The 24,779-nt window shown below is 45.0% G+C and overlaps 1 protein-coding gene across 2 annotated transcripts in view; it reads right to left on the minus strand.

Moving 5' to 3' along the window:
- The window catches only part of PPP1R16B (protein phosphatase 1 regulatory subunit 16B), a 72,264-nt gene that overhangs the window by 21,638 nt on the left and 25,847 nt on the right, over positions 1–24,779 (minus strand). Inside the window, exons 3-7 of one of the 2 annotated variants that reach the window (XM_040437371.1) lie at positions 19,656–19,726; positions 11,697–11,842; positions 3,268–3,371; positions 3,024–3,148; positions 831–956 (exon numbers count right to left, since the gene is read on the minus strand). In XM_040437371.1, the coding sequence (XP_040293305.1) occupies positions 831–956; positions 3,024–3,148; positions 3,268–3,371; positions 11,697–11,842; positions 19,656–19,726 (572 nt within the window). The remainder of the gene's footprint in view (positions 1–830; positions 957–3,023; positions 3,149–3,267; positions 3,372–11,696; positions 11,843–19,655; positions 19,727–24,779) is intronic. The other variant, XM_040437372.1, reaches the window with a different exon arrangement.

Genomic DNA, 24,779 nt, shown 5'->3' on the forward strand with positions numbered 1-24,779 from the left:
ATTGATTCAGGGGCACCGTGTGTGACAGTCTGTATTTAGGGGCACTGTGTGTGGCAGTCTGAATTTTGGGGGTGATGTGTGTGACAGTATTGTTTCCAGGAGGCACTGTGTGTGGCGGTATTGTATTTAGGGGAACTGTGTGTGCCAGTCTGTATGTATTTGGGGGGTGATGTGTGTTGCAGTATTGTATTCAGGGGAACTGTGTGTGGCGGTATTGTATTTGGGGGGGGGATGTTGTGTTTGGAAGTATTGTATTCAGGGCCACTGTGTGTGCCAGTCTGTATTTTGGGGGTGATGTGTGTGACAGTATTGTTTCCAGGAGGCACTGTGTGTGGCTGTATTGTATTCAGGGAACTGTGTGTGGCAGTATTGTATTTAGGGGAACTATGTGTGGCGGTATTGTATTCAGGGGGCACTGTGTGTGACAGTATTGTATTCGGGGGGGGGGGGGGGGGGGGTTGTGTGTGGAAGTATTATATCTGTATGTATTTGGGCGGTGATGTGTGTGGCAGTATTGTTTCCAGGAGGCACTGTGTGTGGCAGTATTGTATTCGGGGGGGATGTTGTGTGTGGCAGTATTGTATTCAGGGCACTGTGTGTGCCAGTCTGTAGTTGGGGGGCTTGCTTTGTGTTGCAGTATTGTTTCCGGGGTACAGTGTTTTTTTTTTTTATATGGTAGGAAAACATCTGAATCCCATCCCTGCAGGTCCCATCCCTCAAAATAATTTCCACTGGCGTGCTTAAAGTACCTCAGTCCAACACTGCCCGGATATATGTTTAAGCCAACGTATTGCAACCAAAACATATGTCATAGTCTACACAGTCCTTACCTGTCCCCAAAAGGCTGCAGCATGAAGAGGGTCCCACATGTCAGGATCTGTCACATCCACAGAAGCCCCATTTTCAAGCAGGGTCTCTGCCACTTCTGCAAAGCCTCTAGAGGCTGCAACATGGAGCTGTAGTAACAGAGAACATACAATTACAAAATCTTCTATAAATTACCCCCTAACTCCATGCAATCTAACCCTGTTGACAGAGTGGCACACAGGCTGATTTGGACCAGGGGATACCTGGGCTGTCAGGTGTCAGATGTCACCCATGAAGATGCCCGGTGAGTCAGCTGAATGGCATTCAGCCAGCAAGGAACCAATGGGTCATTCAAAATGAAGATGCAAATGTTGTACTCCCGCAGTAATTGCAGTCATACTCCTGCAGCGAGTGCAGTCTGTGGCTTCCATTCAGTTCTATGGGGTTACAGAAACAGCAGAACTCAGTCCACTTGGCTGATTCTGTAACCTCAATCACTTCTGGCCACCACATTCAACAGGTATTCTAATACTCCTTTAAGACACATCTGCTCTGTGTACTTCAAATTATAATGGAAGCTGCAGTGCTCTCCCAGATCTTTCATACAATGGATATCAATGGCACCCAACAGACCCCAATGGCTTGCAATGGGGTCAGTTGTGTGTCTGTCCTTTGCATGTCATGAATAGTGCTGCTGCTGCTGCTGCATGCTTAGCCATTCTTGCCTTCAAATGTACTAAAACTGCCAACAGAGTTTTCAAACCAAGTGTGAACAAAGCCTAATTGGCACCTCCAATTGCATAATACAGTTGTAATATTCTTTAACTTGACACTTAAAGGGAACCTGTCATCATCTTTATGCTGACCTCACTGAGGGCAGCATAAAGTAGTGACAGAAATGCTGATGTCAGCGGTGTGTCCCTCATGAGCTAAAAGTAAGTGGTTGCTGAGAACCAGGATCATAATCATTGCAGCCCAGGCCTCGAAAAGAGTCAAATCTACCTGAGAAGAGTCCTGGTTATTCCTAATCTCCTGCACTCTCTCCCATCTGCTGATGACTGGCAGTTTTCTCCTAGAGAGAAAGAGAGACAACTAGGTAGAAGACTGTCAGTCATCAGCAGGTGGGCAGGAGAGCAGGACTTCATGAATAACCAGGACTCTTCTCAGGTGGCCGGGACTCTTTTCCAGGCCCAGTCTGCAATGATTGTGATGTTGGTTCTCGGCAACCACTTACTTTTAACTTATAAATGACACAACGCTGAAATCATCTCACCTGTCACTACTTTATTCTGCCGTTAGTATGGGCAGCACAAAGTTGATGACAGGTTCCCTTTAACTCACTATATACACAATAGCCCGAAACTATACGTTGACCCTTAAAGAAGCACACCCACAATAACTTTATTCTCTGACCTGTTTGAAAGGTACATGATGTAAACTTTAGTGAAGGTAATCTTCTTAGCAGTGACTGTATTTGTGATTTATAACCTCCCCTCTGATCCTCAGCTGTGTGATGTGACCAATTCTCTTAACTGACACAGGATCGGAAGTCAGTTACTTCTCTATTCATTCCTATGAGACTGACTGGCTACCCTAGGAATACATAGAGAATACATAGAGAAACTGTCTTCCTGTCCACACTTAAAATACTGTGTTATTTGGAAAGTCAGAGTGCTTGTCACATGACACAGCTGAGGATCAGAAGGGAGGTTATAATAAATACAGTCACTAGTAAGAAAATTACCTTCACTACACTTTACATCATATACCTTTCTAACAGAGAATACATTTTTGTGGGAGTGCTACTTTAACACAAGAAAAGTATTTAACATCAAGGTAACATCTTTCTAGAGACTTTTTCTCACACATTCATACGGGATCCCCCAAAAAATAACATTGCTGCCTACTTCAACACATGCCATATGGTAATCTTCGGCACACGTTACTTTGAGGGGAGAGCGTGGTGCCTCTTGGAGACCCCCTATGACAGCAGAGGGCAGATGGATTAATAGTACAGGTCCACAGAGGCTTAGCTATGGCGGATTCTGGGATAGCAGTCATACCAAAGCTCTGTAGCATTAGGGGGTCCAAAGGCACCGCTGCCACATCAGTAATATAAATGGCATATGGTAGGCGGGGGCTTAGATTTTGCTAAAGTAGGTGAAATCATAACTGGGTAATTGGGTAAAGTAACACGACCAGGCTATTTATCTCACCAGAGTGGCCCCTTGGCTGTCTGTTCTGTTCAGGTCCTGTCCGGCTGCCACCAGAGCTCTCACATCATTCAGCATGTGACGCTCCGGGGCCTGCCGTGCTTCATTAACCATTTCTTGTGTGAGGCCTAGAGAGAGGTGGACACCGTGAGGTTAGGTACAATCGCAGTGAAGTCAAGGGTATGTTTTTGTATTAATTAACCCAGAGCAGAAGTCTGAAGAATAGAAGGGTTTTGTAGCTTCTCACCTTTGTAGGTCATGCAGCTTTCTATGACGTTCAGCGTAGCTTCCTCCTCACACAGGTCATACACCATGTTACCATCAGCATTTACTGCCAGGAGATCTGCACCACTGGGGACAGCAAAGAATCAGAGCTCAGTATTGGCCTTAAAGGGTTATATGGGATTTTTCTTCCTATCAGGATAGGCGATCAATATCTGATCGGCAAGGATCGAACTACACAGCTGCACCTATTATATAGAGCAGGGGTGCACAACCTTTTTTTGGTCTGAGGGCATTGTCAAGACGCTCTATTTCAAGGGGCCGCAAATAAAAAAAATGTTGCATCAGCCTATTACACAGGCCAATGTAAAGTGACTGGGGAGGAATGATCGCTATTACAGTCATTCTTCCTTCATTTAGTTATATTGATTATCAGTAGCATATCCCTGATTACACAGAGATGTGCGGCACGATTATACCGGCCAGTTATCATGAATGAGCATTCCTATGAAGACTTGTTTCCAGTAATTGACCTGAATATCTCGCTGTGTAATAGGGGCTTAAAGGGATTTCCCAGTAAAAATGAATTTTTAACAAGTTCTTGCAGCATGGCCCCTGAAACTGAAGAGTTATACTTACCTGCTCCCCACGCTGTCTTCACCTGGCAGTGCATGGCTATGGTCACATGCACCTCTCTAGCCAATCACTTGCTTCAGCGGTGATGTGGCCACAAGCAACGTGTCACTGCTGCAGCCAGTCATTGACTAGAGTGGTGTAGGAGACCATGGCCATGCAGGTGTAAAAGTGCAGGAACCAGAAGATGGAGGCAGAGGGGGCCAGGGCGGCATGAAGCCGGTAAGTATGAATCTTCTGTTTCAGGGACTATGCTGCAGGAACTTGTTAAAAGGCATTTTTACGGAAAAGTGGCGACTTTTTACGGAAAGTGGTAACTTCCTGCCTCCTATTCATAAATCAGCGCTTTTCTTCACTGCAGAGGACAGTGCTCCCTGGTTATTACCACCTCCTGCCAGTTACAGGCGCCATGTAATAACCAGTAAGCATTTTCCCTTACTAATGGGGAAAGCGCTTATTGGGTAACACTTTAATAACCAGGCCTGAAGAGACACTTTTTATTGGGATTTAGCGCACGTGGTGGTTCGAACGGTTGTAACTTTTTTGTGTTGGGAATACCAAAATAATTTTTGCAACAATTTTTCACTTGACACATAGGGCCTTATAATTAGTTTTTTATTTGGGGGAAACTGTACAAAACATTTGTAAAAAGTTATTTTTTTTAGACTATAGCTCCTTATTCTTTAAAAATGCAAACTGACACACAAGTTCCCTATTTTGTGTCGGTCGTTTTGTTATATAATATGTATAGTTTCATTCACGTGAATGGGGCAATAATGGCGACAGTTTTGGTTGGTGTGGGTGTTTTTTCTTTTATGTACTGTATTTTATTATTTTTTATCTTTTTTAACGTAATTTTTAATATATTTCTGCTACAAATACACTGACACTTTTTGTAAATTTTTCTCTTTTTCCTTTTTATTTTTTCCTTTTATTTGTATTTTACAAAAAAATGCAGGCAGTCGGCACTCCTCCACCGGAACCGTGGTGCTCGCGTCCAGGGTAAGTACAACCCACTTCAAATGTCGCAAGAAAAGACCGGCACTTCACTCCTTGTTAAGATGTTGCTTTATTACAAGCATAGAGGATACATAGCGCAGAGATTGCGACACGTGTTTCGGCTTAAATGTGAGCCTTTTTCATGCTTGAAAAAGGCTCACATTTGAGCCGAAACACGTGTCGCAATCTCTGCGCTATGTATCCTCTATGCTTGTAATAAAGCAACATCTTAACAAGGAGTGAAGTGCCGGTCTTTTCTTGCGACATTATTTGTATTTTATTAATATCTTATAGTATTTTTTTATAATTGATTTATTACTTATTATTTAAATATATTTTTGCCACATAATATGTCCCCCAAGAAGAGATCATAAAAATACTGTTGGGGGACAATGAACACTCTACTATTTTGCACTTTTTCTTTTTTTTCTTTTATTTGTATTTTATTGAATTTTTTTTATTTTTACATTTTCTATTATTTTTTTAAATATATTTTTGCCATATAATGTGTCCCTCAAGGGATCATAAAAAGATTGTTAGGGGATATTGAACACTCTTTTATTTTGCAATTTTTCCATTTATTGTTTTCTTTTATTTGTATTATTTTTTATTTATAATTTAACCTTTTTTTGCCACATCATATTTTATTTCTTCTTTTCTTTTATTTGTGGGTTTTTTTTCAAATTTTTTTTTTACTTATTTTTTTAAATATTTTTTTCTGCATAATGTGTCCCCAAGAGGTCACTGAAAGACCTTTGGGGACATAGACTTTTTTTGCACTATTTCCACTGTAGCTAGGGCATCCGAAGGAGCTCCAGTTACAGGTGAAATCAGCCTGCTGTGGGGGAATTGTACAAGGCAGATCTGATCAAGGTCTCCTGACCTTGCAGCTCTGCAATCCTCTTCCCCCAAGCAGGGTCCACCCTGCATAGTGCGCCGCTCACCTATCTGAGGAGAAGGCAGAAGCGCTGATACACTGATTCTGCCTTCTCCTTGGCTCCCCCACTGTCACTGACAACCGGGGACCCATCCTGCTCCTGCTACAGTGCAGGAACTGTAATGCTCCATCGTGTGGCGCTGTGGGCAGAAACACAGCTCATCACACGATCAGCTGTGTTTCTGTCCAGGAGGACGGGGCCGCAAACTGTGGCTCTGGGGTCGCGGGTTGTGCACCCCTGGTATAGACGATGGAACTGGATACTGCAGCACTGCTCCCAATTTGCTTCAATGGGGGCAGTGCTGCAGTAACCAGCTCCGTCTGGAGCTGTGTAGTTTCAGCGCTAGCTTTCAGCATGGGAGCTACCCAGAAACAGCTGATTGGCAGGGGTGTGGAGTGTCGGACCCCCACTGATCAGATATTGATAGCTTATCCTGGTGATAGGCCATCAATAATAAAATCCTGGACAATCACTTTAAAGTGATATAAAAAATATAAAGGCTATGTACACCTTCGGGGCAATTTTTTATGATTGCATTTTACAAATTTTGGGCTAAAAAAAACCTTTTTTCAATTGGTCTTTATTTAAAAAATATCGAGCCGTTCTGTCACAAAAAGTTAACTGTCTAGCTGTGTGAATCGTCCATTGGGTCATCTAATAAACCTCATTTCTAAATTACTAATGGGTCATAAACACTTATTTAAGCCACATTGTTATCAGTAAGATAAGAACTGAGCTATAATGAGTGTTTAGGAGATCAGAGATAAGAGCCGTCAGCTGAGCTGCCTGAAGGAAAACAGAGCCTGCTACTAGAGAATCACAGGGCTGCACAGAGAAAGGAGCTCAACATTTCTAACAAAGACCAATTAAAAAAGTGATTTTTAGCTCAAAATGAGTACAATGCAATTATAAAAAATGTCCCAAAGGTGTACATAACCATTAAGTGAAGGATAAATTGTGAATACACTGCATTATTTATCTTGTATTGATCCTGATTCACAGTCTGTATTACACTCCAGAGCTGCATTTACAGTTCTGCAGGCTCAAGAACTAAAATCTCCCAATATTCCTTAATATCATCGCAGACCCATGACTGTCCACTCAATTTAAAGGGTTCTACAATACCATCTAGTCTTGTAATTTAACGTATATCCTACTTCCTAAACATGTAACATCCTGACTCTTGTACATTTCTTTACTGGGGCTGTGTAAGAGGCACTATTTACAACGCAAGGGGAGCAAGACAGGAGAGCAGAGCTTCGGCAACTGGGACACCCCCTGAGAAATGACATGCCCCCTGATCTGCCAGCTTGAAATAAATCTAGCAGAGCAATTGGAGATCCCTGGACCCATGTGACGTACAAGACTGGTTCCCTTCTACAATTTTTGTTTTCCCCAAATGAAAAGCCCAGGTGCCAGACTATGAGGACATAATCTCCTGCTCAGTTATTCCAGCTTTATATATATTGTGTGCTCCCGGGGAACCAGTTCCAGGCATCTATAAATAGTGTACAACCTGCTGCCCTCCAGCTGTTGTAAACTGGGACTGCAACTCCCAATATGCCCAGACAAACATTAGCTGTCATGTCATGCTGGGAGTCGTAGTTTCACGACAACTGTAGAGCGACAGGTTGCATACCCCTGCCCCATACAGATAGGGTTCTTGCAGTAAAGAAAACCACAAGCTAATGGTTTCTCACGCCTGAAGCTGCTGCCTGGTTTTATGGCACTGCAATGAGCAGTGGTGATGAATATGGAGCTCATCGGGAAGAGATATGCAGCAAGCTCGGGAGGGAAGGGGAAGAGGACCGGAGTGGAGATATTGGCAATGATGGTGGTAGTAGTACTCACAGTAGCAGTCCTCACTATGGTGCTCCCTGGAGTACAGGGCTATGCAATACTGTGACTGTGCAGGTGATGATTCAAAGCAATAACAAGGACGGTTTTAGGTGCCATCGGTAAACAGGACTTTACTGAAGAAATGTGGCAGCTGATAAACACATGTTTTCCTAAGGCTGCATATAGTGTCAAACAGTATAATGGCCCCTCTGAGTTCCTCTCCAGATAAACTGTGCAGTCTTTCCAATTCATCCAAAGGGTGCAATTTTCTGCTTTTTCTTTGTTTCAATCTTTATTTGTAGAATACCCAGTTGCGGGCTGTAGTCCTTTAACAGATGGCCAATCTCTTTATTTTGTATGGTAGGCAGCTTGAAACTTCTAACCCCAACCAAAGTGCAGTGAAGTCCACAGCACTCTTCCTTATACTGGCTGCTAAACCTCCTATTAGATTCCATTCAGCTCTCCCTTAGAGACTGCCACTTGCTTCTGTCTCTTACATCCAGTCTGCTTTTCTGCTCAGACTGCTGTTGTCTCTCTGCTTGCTTCTTTCCACCTCCTTACTATTCACAACCCCCAGATCAGAAGGCTGGGAGCAGGCCCACACCTGGCAACTGAATCTAGGCCTGGCAATTTAACCCCTTTACCCCCCTTTACAGCCTTTGGGAATGACAATGCACTATAATGGCATAAAACCCCTTTAGCAGTAAACCACCGGGTCCCTGCAGATATATAGACCTGATATCAAGTTATACAACTCTTTACAGCTAGGACAAGTCTGTACAGAATGAAATGTTACTTCAATTCGTGTTAAATGATTTTTACAAATGTACCAAATAATGAGATTAAGGTGATTTATTCATTCATAGAAGGCTAGGCACATATCCAAGACACAAGGGGGAGAACTAATGGGACATGAGCAAGGGGCATTCTGGGCCATGAGGGGTGCCAGTAAGCCAATCTGCCTTGGATAGGATTTTTATCTACAGGACTAGGGCAGCAAACTTTGGCATCAGTTATACAAATGCCAAAAATGTTGCAGAAATTGACATATGGTGCAGATTTTCAGTGTACCTTGTCTATACGTTCAGCAGATTTTCATTACGGATTTCATCTTTCTAAAACAAATCCAAAATGGATTTGTGAATGTACCCCAAAGGGAGTCTCCTATGAGGGGTATTTTCCCCCCTTGAGAACGTTATTTTATGTGTATTATACAGGATGGCGGTCATTTATTATTTGTTTTACACCACTTTTCGGCGTATTTAGCTCGCAGACTTTGTTGCAAAGGCGTTTTGCGACAAAATCTGTGACTTTACCTCGCTCATGCCACTTTTGCGAAGTGGCGGAAAAAGGGGGAGTGAAGTGGGCAGGGAAGAGGGCGGGCTGGCCGGCCTGTCTCATCATTTTACACGCCAGTTTATGGTGTGGGAAAATGGCCCTAAACTACGGTATGCCAGCAAGGGAGCTGGCGTAGTTTAAAGCATGTCGCATGGCTGGCAGCAGCAAGGCCTGCACCTCTACATAACTTTGGTGCATCCACCGGCAGTGCAGAGGGATTAAGACTGGCGTATAAATGGCCGGTCTTAATAAATGTCCCATGATGTATGTATATATATTTATATATAGAAGTATAGATAGATACACAAATATGCTGTATATCTATATATACTGTATGTACAGAAATATACAAGATTATTTTCAGGCATCGACATTACTGCAGGAAAACATGAGTCTATCTTAGTATATTATAGAAGATTATTAACCATGGAAACATAATACGTATCTACTGAGGGCTGTAAACCTCCGCACAACTTTAATTACATACTTATGGATTAATACCACTTGTGACCACAAGGTGGCAGTATGACTAATTGGACTGAATAAATGTGCACTATTTCCCAAGTGAAGCTTTAGGGAGTTATTTCTTTAATAAGATTACGTAAATGGCATATGTAAGAGAACAAACAGCTGCGGAGATGTACAACATAATATTGAAGCTGGGGCTTTCACTGCCTCTGCCGTATGTTACCCATACACTGTTAAAATCGTCCTGGAGAAGCTCAATCTCTAAAGCCTCTTTATATCTATATATGAACAATAAACTGCATAATAATTATGAAATACATGCATAGTCCGCCCCGGGTGCCAGGCCCAGAAGCAATGAGCGCTTCCATCAACACAGATGGAAGCGCCCATTGCTGTGGCGCTGACGCCCACATACTGCGGCGGGGCACGGGAGCGCATAGTTCCCGGCCTGCCCCGCCGCTGATCACCGCCATAGGCTTCAGGCCTAGTAGGCCTGAGGCCTATGCGGTAGTGAAATCTTGGCGCATTATGGGGCAGTGTTGGGGAAATTACTGTGTGGGGGCAGTGTGGGGGAAATTACTGTATGGGGCAGTGTGGGATTAATTACTAAATGGGGGAGTGTGGGGCAAATTACTATATGGTGGCTGCATGGGGGGTGTTGCTATTGGGGAGGCACTGTAGGGGCAATTCTATTATTTCTGGGGACACTATACAGGGATTATTACCTGGAGCACAATATAGGGTGTTATTATTACTGGGGGCACTCTAGGGGACATTATAGCTGCTGTGGACACTATAGGGACATTTGGGGTAATTTATCAAACTGGTGTAAAGTAGAACTGGCTTAGTTGCCCATAGCAGCCAATCAAATTCCACCTTTCATATTTGACAGCTCTTTTGGAAATCTAGGTCTTCTTTTCACCAGTTTGATAACTGACCCCAATTTTTCAGCAGTATAGTACCTGGGACATTAGGGAGCACAATATTGTTGGTGGCAGCAGGATGACACTGTGAGGACACCAGGATGGGGAGGTTGATGGAAAAACTGAGAAATCTAACGTGTCTGTGTTACAAACTCTATAGAGACAAGATGCGGCTGAAAGAATTTGTCATGGCGGTCTAACGGAGGAGAAGAGGAAAGAGAAGGTCTACGTGACAGGAGATGTCCCTGGATGTAAGAGGTATGTGGTCAAGTATTGGGGGGCAGAGAAAGGACCCGCCCCAGGTGCCAAACACCCTAGGCATGCCACTGATGACCTATCCTGAGGCCAGACAACCTCTTTACTGTTGCATATGCATATTTGTAACATTCCAAATATGTAGGCTATATACAGTAGACTTATGCAAACCAATTGCATTTTTTTGCATTGATGTATCTACAATGGAAAAAAAGAAGCAGCTTTGCAAATAGTATTTATTAAAAACATCTGCCATGCAAACTTGTGTATCTCCATGGTAACAGACAATAAAACCCATGTAGTCTGATCCAGTAGTCATATTATTCCCTTCTATCTGTCCCATATTCCCTGCATATGTATTAAATGTAAGTTAGGAGGAAGTAGGGGATATATGGAAGGAAGTAGAACTGCAGATTCAGACTACACAGCATTTGTTTGTAGTCTGTTACCGTGGAGATGTTTAAGTCTACATAGCAGGTGTGAGGACAAAACAGTAGGACTTTTTAATGAATACCATTTTCAAAGTTCCTTTACTTTTCATTGTAGGTGCCATGGAGCAATAATAAAATAGTCTATGAACGTGTGTGTATAGCCTCATTTTCTGCATTTAAACATCGGATATATAATATGAATGTAGCTGAGCTACAATACCAGACACATCCCCTGGAAAAGAATAGAGCTGGGGAAAAAAGCAGTCTTTTTAGTTACTTCCTAACACTGTCCGTAATCCCCAATCTTGGACTGGGATTCCTTGGGACCACCAGAGGAAATTATTCTTGAGGCCCAACCCCTATATCATCAATAAAGTTTTATAGGTTTTGAATCACAAGTATAAGACCATAGTGGCAAGTGACTAGCTCCAAAGGCAACCAAATGTTTTTTTCCCTTGGTCTTTGGGGCCAATTATGGAATCAGAGCCTGGACCCACCAGAGGATCCTCCGGTACTCTAGTGGGCCAGTCCAACTCTGGTAGTCCCAGGACCTGCTTGGATATAATGTATCTCATATTGGTCTGCTTGCACAATGTGGTGATATAGAATATTTTCAGCAAACATACTTACTGCTGAATCAGTATCCGCACCAGGTTGGTGTGACCACAGGTTGCCGCTGCGTGGAGAGGAGTCCAGAGCTCATTGTCTGTGACATTAACGTTAGCGCCATGTGATAAGAGCAACTTGAGAAGATCTTCATAGTTATCAATGCAGCACTGAGGGGACAGAGTGACAGGACACACTATGTGACATGGCATGTAACAATGGCTTGAAATAAAACAGGTTTCCTGACATAAATACAGACGAACAAAGACACGAGGGACTAATAAAGAGGACATCATGGTGACTGGTAACACCAGATAAGAGGAGGACATTACCAACTATGTGACTAAAATAAAATATGCCATCTCCTTCAATGTACATGGAATGGTTTGGTGTGAGGAGGAGGACTAGAGGTTCTCAGAATGTGACACATTTGACCCAGTGTAAAGTAATTGAAAGGAAAATGGCAGTAAATACATAAAAATATAAAAAATATATAAAAACAATAATACTAGTAATAGCATATTAATATAATAGTATTTAAATCCATGGCCGCATGCACACGGTCATGTGCATGCCATCATTGTTTTGTAGAAATGTCCTATTCTTATCTGCAAAATGGACAAGAACAGGACATACATATTCGGACAGCACACGGTATGCTGTCCGCATTTTTTGCTGACCCGTTGAAATGAATGGGTTCGCATCCCATCTGCAAAAAATGTGGATCGGATTAGGAAAAAATATATGGTCGTGTGCATTGGGCCTAAGGCATTTATGGCATATTCATAGGATAAGGTGAGGTGTCCAACTCTCAGATACCTACAATGGGGGTCTTTTGACCCCCTCTTCCATCTGGTGAGGTGACCTTCATCATCTGCAGACTGAATAGAGAGGTGTGCAGCTCAGGCTACTTTCACACCTGCGTTAGGTGCGGGTCCGTCTGGTATCTGCACAGACGGATCCGCACCTGTAATGCAAATGATTGTATCCGTTCAGAACGGATCCGTTTGCATTACCATGAACAAAAAAATAATAATAATCAGTTGAAAGTCAATCGGAGGCGGATCCGTTTTCAATTGCACCATATTGTGTCAGTGAAAACGGATCCGTCCCCATTGACTTACATTGTGTGTCAGGACAGATCCGTTTGGCTCCGCATCATCAGGCGGACATCAAAACGCTGCTGGCAGCGTTTTGGTGTCCGCCTCCAGAGCGGAATGGAGGCTGAACGGAGGCAAACTGATGCATTCTGAACGGATCCTTATCCATTCAGAATGCATTAGGGAAAAACTGATCTGTTTTGGGCCGCTTGTGAGAGCCCTGAAACGGATCTCATAAGCAGACCCAGAAACGCCAGTGTGAAAGTAGCCTTACTCAACTCAATTCTACAAATCATATGAAAAAAAAGTATGTGGCTGGCTGTAGTCACCACTAGTGTTGGTCGAGCACCAAAGTGCTCGGGTGCTCGAGTAGAACACCTCAGGATGCTCGGGTTCTCTACAGAGCACCCAAGCACAATGGAAGTCAATGGGAGAACCCGAGCATTAAACCAGGCACCCCCTGCTCTGAAGAGGGGAGGGTGTCTGGTTCACAGGAAAAGTTCAGAAATTGATGGAAAAACCACCGAAATGGTTCGGGAACAGCATGGGGAGGATGTCTGGATGCATCTTGGACTCCCAGGTCGCTGCTGGGAACGATGTTGTCCGAGTAGTACTCCACTTTTACAGACTGACAATAATACGCACCAAACCGAAGATAAAATCGATTTTAGAGGAAGAATTGTTAGGAAACATTTTTTCCTGTATATTTACTTGCATATAAAGTGCAAGTGCTGCCAAAAATTACAAGGAAGAGGCACTCTGATGCAACCTGTGTATCACATAAAGGAGGGCCTCATTTAGATTGTGGTACAATTGTTCAGGTAGTGGGACTCCTACACTCATAAAGCCTATGTACTAAGTTAATGGGCTGCCAAAAATTACAAGGAACCGTCACTCCAATGCACCCTTTATTACACATAAAGGAGGGCATCATACACACCCTTGAAAAATTATGATTGATGGCCTGCTGGTGACCCTCAAAAACATTAGGAGCAAGGGCCTGCTGGTGACCCTCTAAAACATTAGGGGCGAGGGCCTGCTGCTGATCTGACCATCTAAAACATTAGGCGTGAGGGTCTGCTGCTGAGCTGACCATCTAAAACATTAGGTATGAGGGCCTGCTGCCAAGCTGACCATCTAAAAAATTTTGTGGGCGAGGGCCTGCTGCCGAGCTGACCATCTAAAAAAGATTCTGGGCGAGGGCCTGCTGCCGAGCTGACCATCTAAACATTTAGGGGTGAGGGTCTGCTGCTGAGCTGACCCTCAAAAACAATATGGTTGAGGGCCTGCTGGTGACCCTCAAAAACATTATGTGTGAGGGCCTGCTGGTGACCCTCTAAAACATTATGGGTGAGAGCCCGCTGCTGAGCTGACCCTCTAAAACATTAGGAGCGAGGGCAGCCTAATAAGCATGTTGATATGATGGAGGAGGAGGACGAGAAAAGGAAGATTGAACCATATACCCTTTTTAGTGGTGGAAGGGGTGCATGGGAATACAGTGTATTTAATACACCATAAAAGCCACATTTAAAGTGCCTTTATGTTCAGCCACTTTCCTCTGGTGGAGTAGAGAAGTCAGGGGCAATCCAGGCCTTGTTCATTTTTATAAGAGTCAACCGGTCAGCATTTTCAGTTTACAGGCAGATACGCTTATCAGTTATTATGCCCCCAGCAGAACTAAATACCCACTCTGACAAAATGCTGGCGTCGGTGCAGCCAGCACCTCCAAGGCGTAGAGCGCCAGTTCGTGCCACGTGTACAGCTTGAACACCCACTGGTTGTAAGGCACACAGGGATCACTGAAGACTCTGACACGGTTTGCTACGTACTCCTTCACCATTTTCCAAAATTTTTCCCTCCTTGTGACACTAGGCCGCGCATCAGGTTGAGGGTGCTGGCGGGGTGTCATAAAACTGTCCCAGACGTTGGAGAGTGTTGCCCTGCCTCTGTTGGAACGGCTGTGTGTTCCCTTCATCTCCCCTCCTCGGTTGGCCAAGAAACTACGTACTCTGCAGCCAGCGTTGTCAGCTGGAAATTTTTGGAGCAATTTTTCCACAAGGACCTTCTGGCATTGCACCATTTTGCTCGTCCTCTTTGTAGCGGGGGTCGAGAAGGATGAGCAACCAGTAATCAGTGTTGGCCAAAATGCATACAACCAGAGGGTCATGGGAAAGGCAGCCTAACATAAAGTCAGCCATGTGTGGCAGGGTCCCAACAGAGAAGACTTTGTGTGTCCTTATCAGGAGGATGACTCTCAATCTCCTCATCCTCTTTCTCCTCTTTTACCCATCCACGCTGAACAGATGGAATAAAACTTCCATGGGTACTACCCTCTGTAGCGGAGCCAACCGTCTCATGCTCCTCCTCCTCATCATCCAATTCGCGCTGAGAAGATGAACTGAGGGTGGTCTGGCTATCACCCTGTGTACTGTCTTCCCCCATTTCCACCTCTTCCACATGCAAAGTGTCCGCCTTCATTGTGAGCAGCGAGCGTTTGAGTAGACACAGAAGTGGGATGGTTACGCTGATAATAGCGTTATCGCCGCTCACCATCTGTGTTGATTCCTCAAAGTTGCGTAAAACCTCACAGAGGTCAGACATCAATGCCCACTCGTCGCTTGTGAAGAGCGGAAGCTGACTGGAAAGGCAACGACCATGTTGCAGCTGGTATTCCACCACTGCCCTCTGCTGCTCACAAAGCCTGGCCAACATGTGGAACGTCGAGTTCCAGCGCGTGTTCACGTCGCACAACATTCGGTGAGCTGGTAATTGCAAGTGCTGCTGCAGCATTGCCAGACCGGCGGAAGCTGTCGATGACTTGCGGAAATGGGCACACACACGGCGCACCTTCACCAGTAGCTCAGGCAAATTTGGGTAGGTTTTGAGAAACCACTGAACCACTAAGCTTAACACGTGGGCTAGGCATGGTATGTGTGTGACCTTGCCGAGCTCCAAAGCTGCAACCAAGTTACGGCCATTATCAGACACAACCATGCCTGGTTGTAGGTTGAGTGGCGAGAGCCACAGCTCAGTCTGGTCCCTTATACCCTGCCACAGCTCTGCGGCGGTGTGCTGTTTGTCACCTAAGCAGATCAGTTTAAGCGCGGCCTGTTACCGCTTCCCCACTGCAGTGCTACACTGCTTCGAGCTACTGACTGGTGCTGCAATATGATAATTCAGAGGTAGAAGTGGAGGAGGAGAGGGGGGGGGGGGTTGCAGCCACTAACGTAGGTGGCGTCAGGAACACTGATGGAAGTAGGGCCCACAATCCTTGGCGTCGGTAGCACCTGTGCCATCCCATGGTACGACTCACTCCCAGCCTCCACAACGTTCACCCAGTGTGCTGTCAGGGAAATGTAGCGTCCCTGGCCAAAAGCACTTGTCCATGTGTCAGTCATTAAGTGGACCTTCCCAATAACTGCATTGGTCAGGACACGGGTGATGTTACGGGACACATGCTGGTGTAAGGCTGGGACTGCACACCGTGAAAAATATTGGCGGCTGGGGACAGAGTACCGCGGGACAGCCGCCACCATCAGGCTGCGGAAAGCCTCAGTGTCCACAAGCCTGAATGGCAACATTTCCAGGGCCAGCAATTTGGAAAGGTGCTCATTTAGTGCTATGCTCTGTGGGTGGGTGGGTATTTGCGCTTTTGTTCAAAGGCCTGAGGTATAGACATCGTTGCGCTGCGCTGGGACACAGAAGTGGATGTGCTAGCTGATGGTGCTTGCGAAGGTATAGGTGCATGGCAGGAGGCGTCTTGGATAGGGGATTGGCCAGCACGTAACACAGGGGAAGAGGAGGCAGTGGTGTGACCCGCAGACACTGGTTGTGGACCATGGCGTTCGAACCACCTATTAGGGTGCTTTGATGCCATGTGGCGGATTATTCTGGTGGTGGTGAGGTTGCTAATGTTCACGCCCCTGCTCATTTTGGTATGGCACAGGTTGCAAATGACAATTCTTTTATCATCCGCACTTTCCTCAAAAAAGCCCCAGAATGCGGAACACTTACCCCTTGGCAAGGGGTGCCACCCCACTTCCTCTTCCAGCCTGTTGCGGTGCTGCGGATCCCTCCCCCTCTGTACTGCTGTCCTCGCTCGGCTTGCCACCTTCCCAGGTTGGGTCAGTGACTTCATCGTCCAGCACTTCCTCTTCCACTTCCTTACTATGGTCATCCTCTTGACTTGTTATTGACAACTGTGTCTCATCCTCATCATGAACCTCTTAAGACATTAATTGCGGTTGACTTATTGGAAACTGTGTCTCATCATCATCATTCACCTCATTAAACACTAATTGCCGTTCCCCACCGTCATCTTCTTCTGACTGTGGATGTTCTAGGGTTTGGGAATCAGGACACAAGATCGCCTCATGTCCCTCTTCAAGCAGGCTTGGCGAGAGGCCCAAATTAAGGAATGGCGATGAAAACAGCTCCTCGGAATATCCGAGTGTGGGATCACTTGTTTGCTAAGACTCTCTATGGTGGGAGGAAGGAGGATCATGGTGAGGATTCTGTTGACCAGACTCTTGGCTACCGAGACTGGACTTTGTGGAAGACTGGGTGGTGCTTAACTGACTGGAAGCATTATCTGCTGCAATCCAACCGACCACCTGGTCGCACTGGTCTGACTTCGAGAGTGATGTCCTGCGCTGCCCTGCAAACTGGGACATGAAGCTAGGTATCACATTTCACTGTGCACAGGGCCAAGGCCTCTGCGTGCACCATCAGCAGCACGGCCACTGCCCCGTCTCTTACTGCTCGTCTTGCGCATATTAAATAGTATATATGATTGCAAGTATGTCACACGTACAGTAGGGCAGGTTTTGTAAGTGTATGTGCAAATAAAGTACACAGAATGTCACAGATATTTTTAGGATGCGCACACGTTAAACAGGAGGTATAGCGCAAGTAATGTCGCTGTCACCAGCGCCTAATAAAAAATTTCACTGAATGAATGTCACTGATATTTAGGATGCGCACACGTTAAACAGGAGATGTGGCGCAGGTAATGTCGCTGCCACCAGCAGCAAAAAAATTTGACTGAATGTCACTGATATTTCGGATACGCAAACGTTATACGGGAGATGTAGCGCAGGTAATGTAACTGTCGACAGCGGACACCATCTACAGAAAAAGTACACTGGATGTCACAGATATTTTCAGGCTGCGCACACGTTATACTGGAGATGTAGCACAGATAATGTCGCTGTCACCAGCGGCAAAAAAAATTACACTGAATGTCACTGATATTTCGGATGCGCTAACGTTATACTGGAGATGTAGCGCAGGTAATGTAACTGTCCGCAGCGGACACCTTTTACGGAAAAAAGTACACTGCATGTCACAGATATTTTTAGGCTGCGCACATGTTACACAGGAGATGTAGTGCAGATAATGTCGCTGTCTGCAGCGGCCAAACAATTGCAAGCTATTTAGCGCAGGTTGCACTAAAAATATATATTGCTGCCACACACAATAGTCCTTAAAATGACTTTTGGGTCTTTACAAGTTTTAGCAATTTAGCGCAGGTTGCGCTAAAAATATATATTGCTGCCACACACAACAATAGTCCTTAAAAGGACTTTTGGGTCTATAACAAGTATAAAAGCAAAAATATTCAATTTTAGTCCCTACACTATCTCTCCCTTCTTCAGCACAGCTCTCCCTGACTAACACTGAGCCGAACACATGTTATCGGGTGCTATATAGCACCCTATGATGCGTTCCGGCCAGCCAATCACTGTAATGCCAGTAGCCAACATGGCTACGGAATTACAGTGAATGGCAGTACTTACCTGCACGTGTATTGGCTGTGTAGCAGCCAACAAACGTGCAGGGAGGAGACTCGAGCATCACACTCGAGCACACGCGGTATTTGGCCAAACACCGCAATGTGCCGAGCATCGCAATGCTTGAGTAAAATTTGTGTTCAGCCGAGCATGCTCGCCCAACACTAATCACCACGTCTTATAAATAGGGGTTCCACCTCTGAAACCTCCACCTATCAAAGAATAGATGTCCCCTGACTCCCCAATCTGCCAGAGGAAGTGCCCGACAGTGGCAGCAGACTGAATGGAAAGGTCCATGGCTCTGTCCATGTGGATGTTACTGAAAGAGATGATGGGAGTTATGTATAGAGCCTGTAGCCGGATGTGTCCACCTCACTTGGCACAATAGGTGTCACTGGTCTGATAGATGGGGGTTCTACTCCCTGTGTTCAAAAGAACGGAGGTCCAATGACCCCCAAGCCACCAGCTGAGGTGATCTTTAGGGTCTGCAGTCTGAAACAAAAGGTGGACGTGCATATGCATGGCTTTCTCCATCCATCAGGACGACAGAATGAGCTAATGTGGAGTTACACAGAGAGTCTGCAGCTGGTTGCGCCACCTTGCCAGGGGGAAGGGGGATGAAGAAGCCACAGCTAAGTATCACAAATATGAAATTGGTGGTTCTTTACTTTCTAAAAGATCAGATTACACATTGTGGTATAAAACACATGATCATCATCTTGACAACAGGTCAGGTCTTGATCAGACTTCCTGAAGATCAAGGGAACTTGCCTTCTTGGACCTTCATAAAACAAGCCCCATTATTTCCCAATCTCTGTAGTTCAGTGAAGATGCAGAAGTATTAGGAGCACCCAAGATCAGACAGACAAACAGTGGGTGGCACACAATGCCCTCCTTATAGTGAAATTCATGTAGGGGTAAGGAATGCGCTGAAGGCTGAAGTTCTCTCCCACTGCAAAGACTGGCCCCTGGCTTGGTTTAACCCTATAACTGCTAGGCGGCCACATACCGGAACACAATTTAAGTAGAGGCCAGGATGATTCTCAGGGATGAGCGCTGGTTGAACCCTAGATATATACGTATCCTCATACCTGATGTAGAGCTGTCAGGCCATCTTCATTGCTCAGGTTGGGGTCCACATTGTTCTGCAGTAATGAAAGGACTGCAAAAGAGAAGAAATACGAAAAACGTATGTAAGCTATTTATCAAATGCATAGGACGTTTCTGTATTATACTACTGACCCCTAAAATACAGACAACCTATTCAACACATTGCAATGTTTGTGTGCAGTAATTCATGATAACCAATTCCTAAGCATTTTTTCCCATTGAAATGCATTAATGCTGGATCCGGCCCCGAGTATTCTGGCAAAATGGATCCGGCATTGCGGTCTGCGCATGATCAGACTGAAAAAAATGTGAAAAAAAATAAATGCCAGATCCGTTTTTCCGGATGACACATGAGAGACGGATCCGGCATTTCAATGCATTTATCATTCGGATCAGGATCCTGATCCGTCTGACAAATGCCATCAGTTTGCGTCTGTATTGCTGGATCCGGCCGGCAGTTCCGGCAACGGAACTGCCTGCCGGAATCCTCTGCCGCAAGTGTGAAAGTACCCTAAGGCAGACATTCCTCTTTAAAGGGCTTCTGTCAGCAGTTTTGTACCTATGACACTGGCTGACCTCTTACATGTGAACTTGGCAGCTGAAGACACCTGTGTTGGTCCCTTGTTCATATGTGCCCGTATTGCTGAGAAAAATTGTATTTTAATATATGCAAATGAGCCTCTAGGTGCAACGGGGGCGTTGTCATTACACCTAGAGGCTCTGCTGTCTCTGCAACTGGCACATCGTCTCTGCTATAATTCACAGGGCCAGGCAGGGAAAAAGTCATAACACCTGGTCCTGTCAATCACAGTGGAGAGGACGCGGCAGTTGCAGAGAGTAGAGTCTCTAGGTGTAATGACAACTCCCCTGTTGCACCTAGAGGCTCATTTGCATAAATTAAAACACCATTTTTCTCAGCAATGCGGGCACATATGAACATGGGGCCAACACAGATGCCTTCAGCTGCCAAGTGCACATGTAACAGGTCAGCCAGTGTCATAGGGACAAACCTGCTGACAGATGCCCTTTAACTTTAGTGCAGACAGTGAGTTTATGTGATTGATGATAGAGAGCCCCTGCTGCTATGCCATGTTTATGTCAGACATCTCTGTGTATGTTATCAGGCTGCAGACCCTTATAGCGGAAATTAAAGGTAGATATGATGTACACCTCAGTGCAACAATAGTTCCAGGATCTACATGGCGGCACCTCTTCGTGCACTGCAGAGACCATGTATCTGCTCACTTCAGTGTCTGTTGCAGAGATATCATTAATTCTAGGTCACCAGCTACCCATTGATCGATCCATGCTTTATTTAATACTGAATTCAATTTAACTGTGTGACTGATGGTGCAGAGCCCAGGAACTTGCAGAGCAATTATGGTTTTCAGAAAGGTCACACCGGGCACTGAGCGGAAGGATGTCTTCAGCCATAAGGTACCATGTAGTAGCCATGGCATGTGAGAAGGTACCTAAGCAATTTTGACAAAGGGCTGACTGGGTCCAAAATGGCAGGTGTTCTGGGTTGTTCCCAGTATGCAGTGGTTAGTACCTAATGAAAGTGTCCCAAGGCCAACTGGACACAGATGCCTAGGCCTACTGATGCGCATGGAAGGGGGGAGGGGCGAAGGCTAGCCCTCATGGTTCATCCCCACAGAAGACTTTAGTACAAATGATCAAAAAAGTTACTGCTGACTATGATAAGAGGTGTCAGAACATATAGGGTATGGGGCTGTGTAGTCGTAGACTGACCAGAGTGCCCATGATGACCTCTGTCCACTGCCAAAAGTGCTCACAGTGGGCACATGAGATCCGAACTGGATCATAGAGCAAGAGAAGAAGGTGACCTGGTCTGAAGAATCACATCTTCTTTTACATTAAGTAGACGGGCTGGTATGTTGGCATCAATTAACTGGGGAAGAGATGGTACCCCCAGATGCACTATGGGAAGAAGAGAAGCTGGGTGAGCAGTTTGAAACTGTAGGCAATGTCCTGCTGGGAAATCATGGGTCCGGGCATTCATGTGGATGTTACTTTGACATGTATCACCTACCTAAACATTTTTGCAGACCAAGCACACCCTGTCATGGCAGTGGTATTCCCTAATGGCAGTGGCTTTCATCAGGATAATTGCAGAAACCGGCTGGTTCACTGCTAAAGGGTTAAGGCTATGGTTTACTGCTAAAGGGTTAATGCTATGGTTCGTTACTAAATCTGTTCAAGTGTTTACTGTTATGCTAACTATGATCTATGCACTATGTAGCCCAAAAATAGTTAACTGGCAATCTTTAGTGGGCTGGTTCTGTTTCCCCTCGTTAAAAGTCTTCTGGTAAGGGTACATTCACACTTGCGGCAGAGTGATCCGGCAAGCAGTTCCGGCGCCGGAACTGCCTGCCAGATCCATCAAAACGTATGCCAACTGATGGCACTTGTAAGACTGATCAGGATCCTGATCCGTCTTACAAATGCATTGAAAAGCCGGATCCGTCTTTCCGGTGTCATCTGGAAAAACGGATCCGGCATTCATTTAAAAAAAAAAATTTCTATAGAAAAAAAAGCCTTCAGGCAAGTCTTCAGTTTTTTGGGCCGGAGATAAAACGGCAGCCTGCTGCGGTATTATCTCCGTCCTGAACAGTCAAAAAGACTGAACTGAAGACATCCTGATGCATCCTGAATGGATTGCTCTCCATTCATAAAGCATTAGGATAAAACTGATCAGTTCTTTTCTGTTATTGAGCCCCTAGGACGGAACACAGTGCCGGAAAAGAAAAACGCTAGTGTGAAAGTACCCTAAGCAAGCTAGATTGAAAACCTGTTTGGTGTGTGCTGATGCCAAGTGGGCCAAGACAGAAGCCTTCCCCAGGAAAACACCCGCCAGAAAAAAAAAACTGCCAGAAAAGCAATTTTGCTAAGGATTAACCCCTGAGAGAAAGAAGCACTGAATTATTGTAGAAGTTGAGGACCATAAGGGCCATCCTTGGACTGAGAAAGTAAGGTAATACATGCATACAGCCTTACACTTTACTGCATGTGGTGAGGGTTAATGGTTTCTGGCGCCCACTACACTACTGAGACGGACTGGACATCTGATCTAGGACTGCACCCTGCAATTGGGCGCTGCAGAGAAATATTGAGAGTTTACACGCCTTTGGACATTTAAGAAGAATGCATGGTATATGCAGAGAGAGTCTTAAAGGGAGCCATCATATTGCCTAACCCCTATACAAAGCCTACTCTGTGGAATACTTCAGAACTGTGCTTACTGCTTGTATTTGTACTGTGACCTCCATCATCTATTCAGTAAAAGAGAGACTTTATATTCACTACAACCAAACCGGCTTAGTCATTGGTTTCCTTTACAGAGTGGAACCCCTGTACAGTATATCTGTCTTGCACCCCACTTCTCACCTAACATTAAGGGCACCCCCGCCACCACCTGTCAGGAGACTCCAAAGTCCCAGGTGTGTCCTGAGGTGGAACTTCACCACCTATAGAATCTAGGGGGTCACCACCAGCCACCCTACCTTCCAATTTGCCCTGCCCCTCCAGCTTCCTTCAATGGTGTGAGGTATATACGTTCATCTGCCGATGTACCAACTTTTGCTTGTTTCCTGGATTTGACCCTTCACTGCATGACCGAATGCTGCCTGATCTCCATACTGACTCTGAGTTGAAGGCCCTGACCTCAGACTCTTTATCGAATTGCACAAATTCTGCCTGCCCTGACCTCTGCTAGATCTCTATACAAGGGCATGCTTGTGACTCCCCCTTTGAAGCCTATGCGCGTCACTATCATGGCTGCCTCCATAACCAGTAGAAAAGGAAAAGCTCACATGTGGTCACCTCTTCTACATCTACCTGCCATAGGGAATAGGTTGGATTCTTAATTTCAGAGGTGGGATTGGGACCCCTACCATTTTTCCCCTAGGGGCCTCCACCAACCTTAATCTGGCCATGATAATGGTACCTGTTGTGGTCCCACCAAGGTTCTGCATGGTGGACTAAGTAACAAAACCACCTTGATGTTTTCTCAGAAAACCCCTAATCCAACACATCAGTTATCATGATTTCCTCAAAGTTAGTTTATGATGGCTTTCAGACCTTGCTGGAGGACAATACTCTGTAGACCCTTTTCTGTCGTCAATCAATCCCATGGTCCATCTCAAAAATTTTCTAGGCATATTTTCTAGTACAGAACCAGAATCTTTCACTGACAGTTTTACTTTTGCTGTTACATTATTGTAGTTTACATACTGTAGTGGTGTGAAGCTTTCTGAACTAAAAGGTTAATCTAGAACCAAGCTCCAATTAACCCTTTCACCTTACACGCAATTAAAGGGAAGTGTGACCTTTCCACTCGAGTACACACTGAAGTGAAGTAATAGTTGTTTCAACAATTATTCAAGGCTTTTCAACTAGGTAATTACCATTTACCTGAACCTGTAACACTAGCTTTTAGCTGTAGAATCTGGTTATGTGTAGCAGAACACGGAGTAGACCTGCTCTAAATGTGGCAGGTGACGAGATGGCAAAAGTCACTGGGCCAGATTTACTAATCCTGCAGATTACGTAAATTTACACCAGACAGTTTTAAGATGCACCAGATTTATCACAGTGGCTCATGCTGGAAGGTAAATTTGGTGTTGTCTCACTATGTGACAAAATGTTAGCACATAAATATGCCCACTGTTCCACCCAGTTTGAAAAAAAGCGGTGTAGAATTTTTAAACAAGTCACACATTTTTGCACAAAAATGGTGTGCCCCACAATTTGCAACTATTTTTCCACCAGAATTCTGCCGCAGAGGGAATGAGAAATTCCCACCCTGGACTTTTTACTATTAGCGGATTCTCTTCACACTGCATTTGCAGCTTTTGTATTTCCTCTGCACATGTCTATTCTATATCTTATCACAAAAACAGCCTGGAAAACGTTAGGCGACATCAGAGGTTGGTTAGCAGCTGGAATTGATCGATTTTTGGACAGACTTATAGAAAGATCAAAGCTGTTTGATCAGATCAAAACCTGTAAAGGCTCCTCAGTCATCTGAGGTCATCCATTGATGTTTTTTGAAAAAAGTAGGGAATGGACAGATAGAAGATCGT

This window comes from Bufo bufo, chromosome 6, assembly GCF_905171765.1.
Source record: "Bufo bufo chromosome 6, aBufBuf1.1, whole genome shotgun sequence".
Taxonomy (NCBI): domain Eukaryota; kingdom Metazoa; phylum Chordata; class Amphibia; order Anura; family Bufonidae; genus Bufo; species Bufo bufo.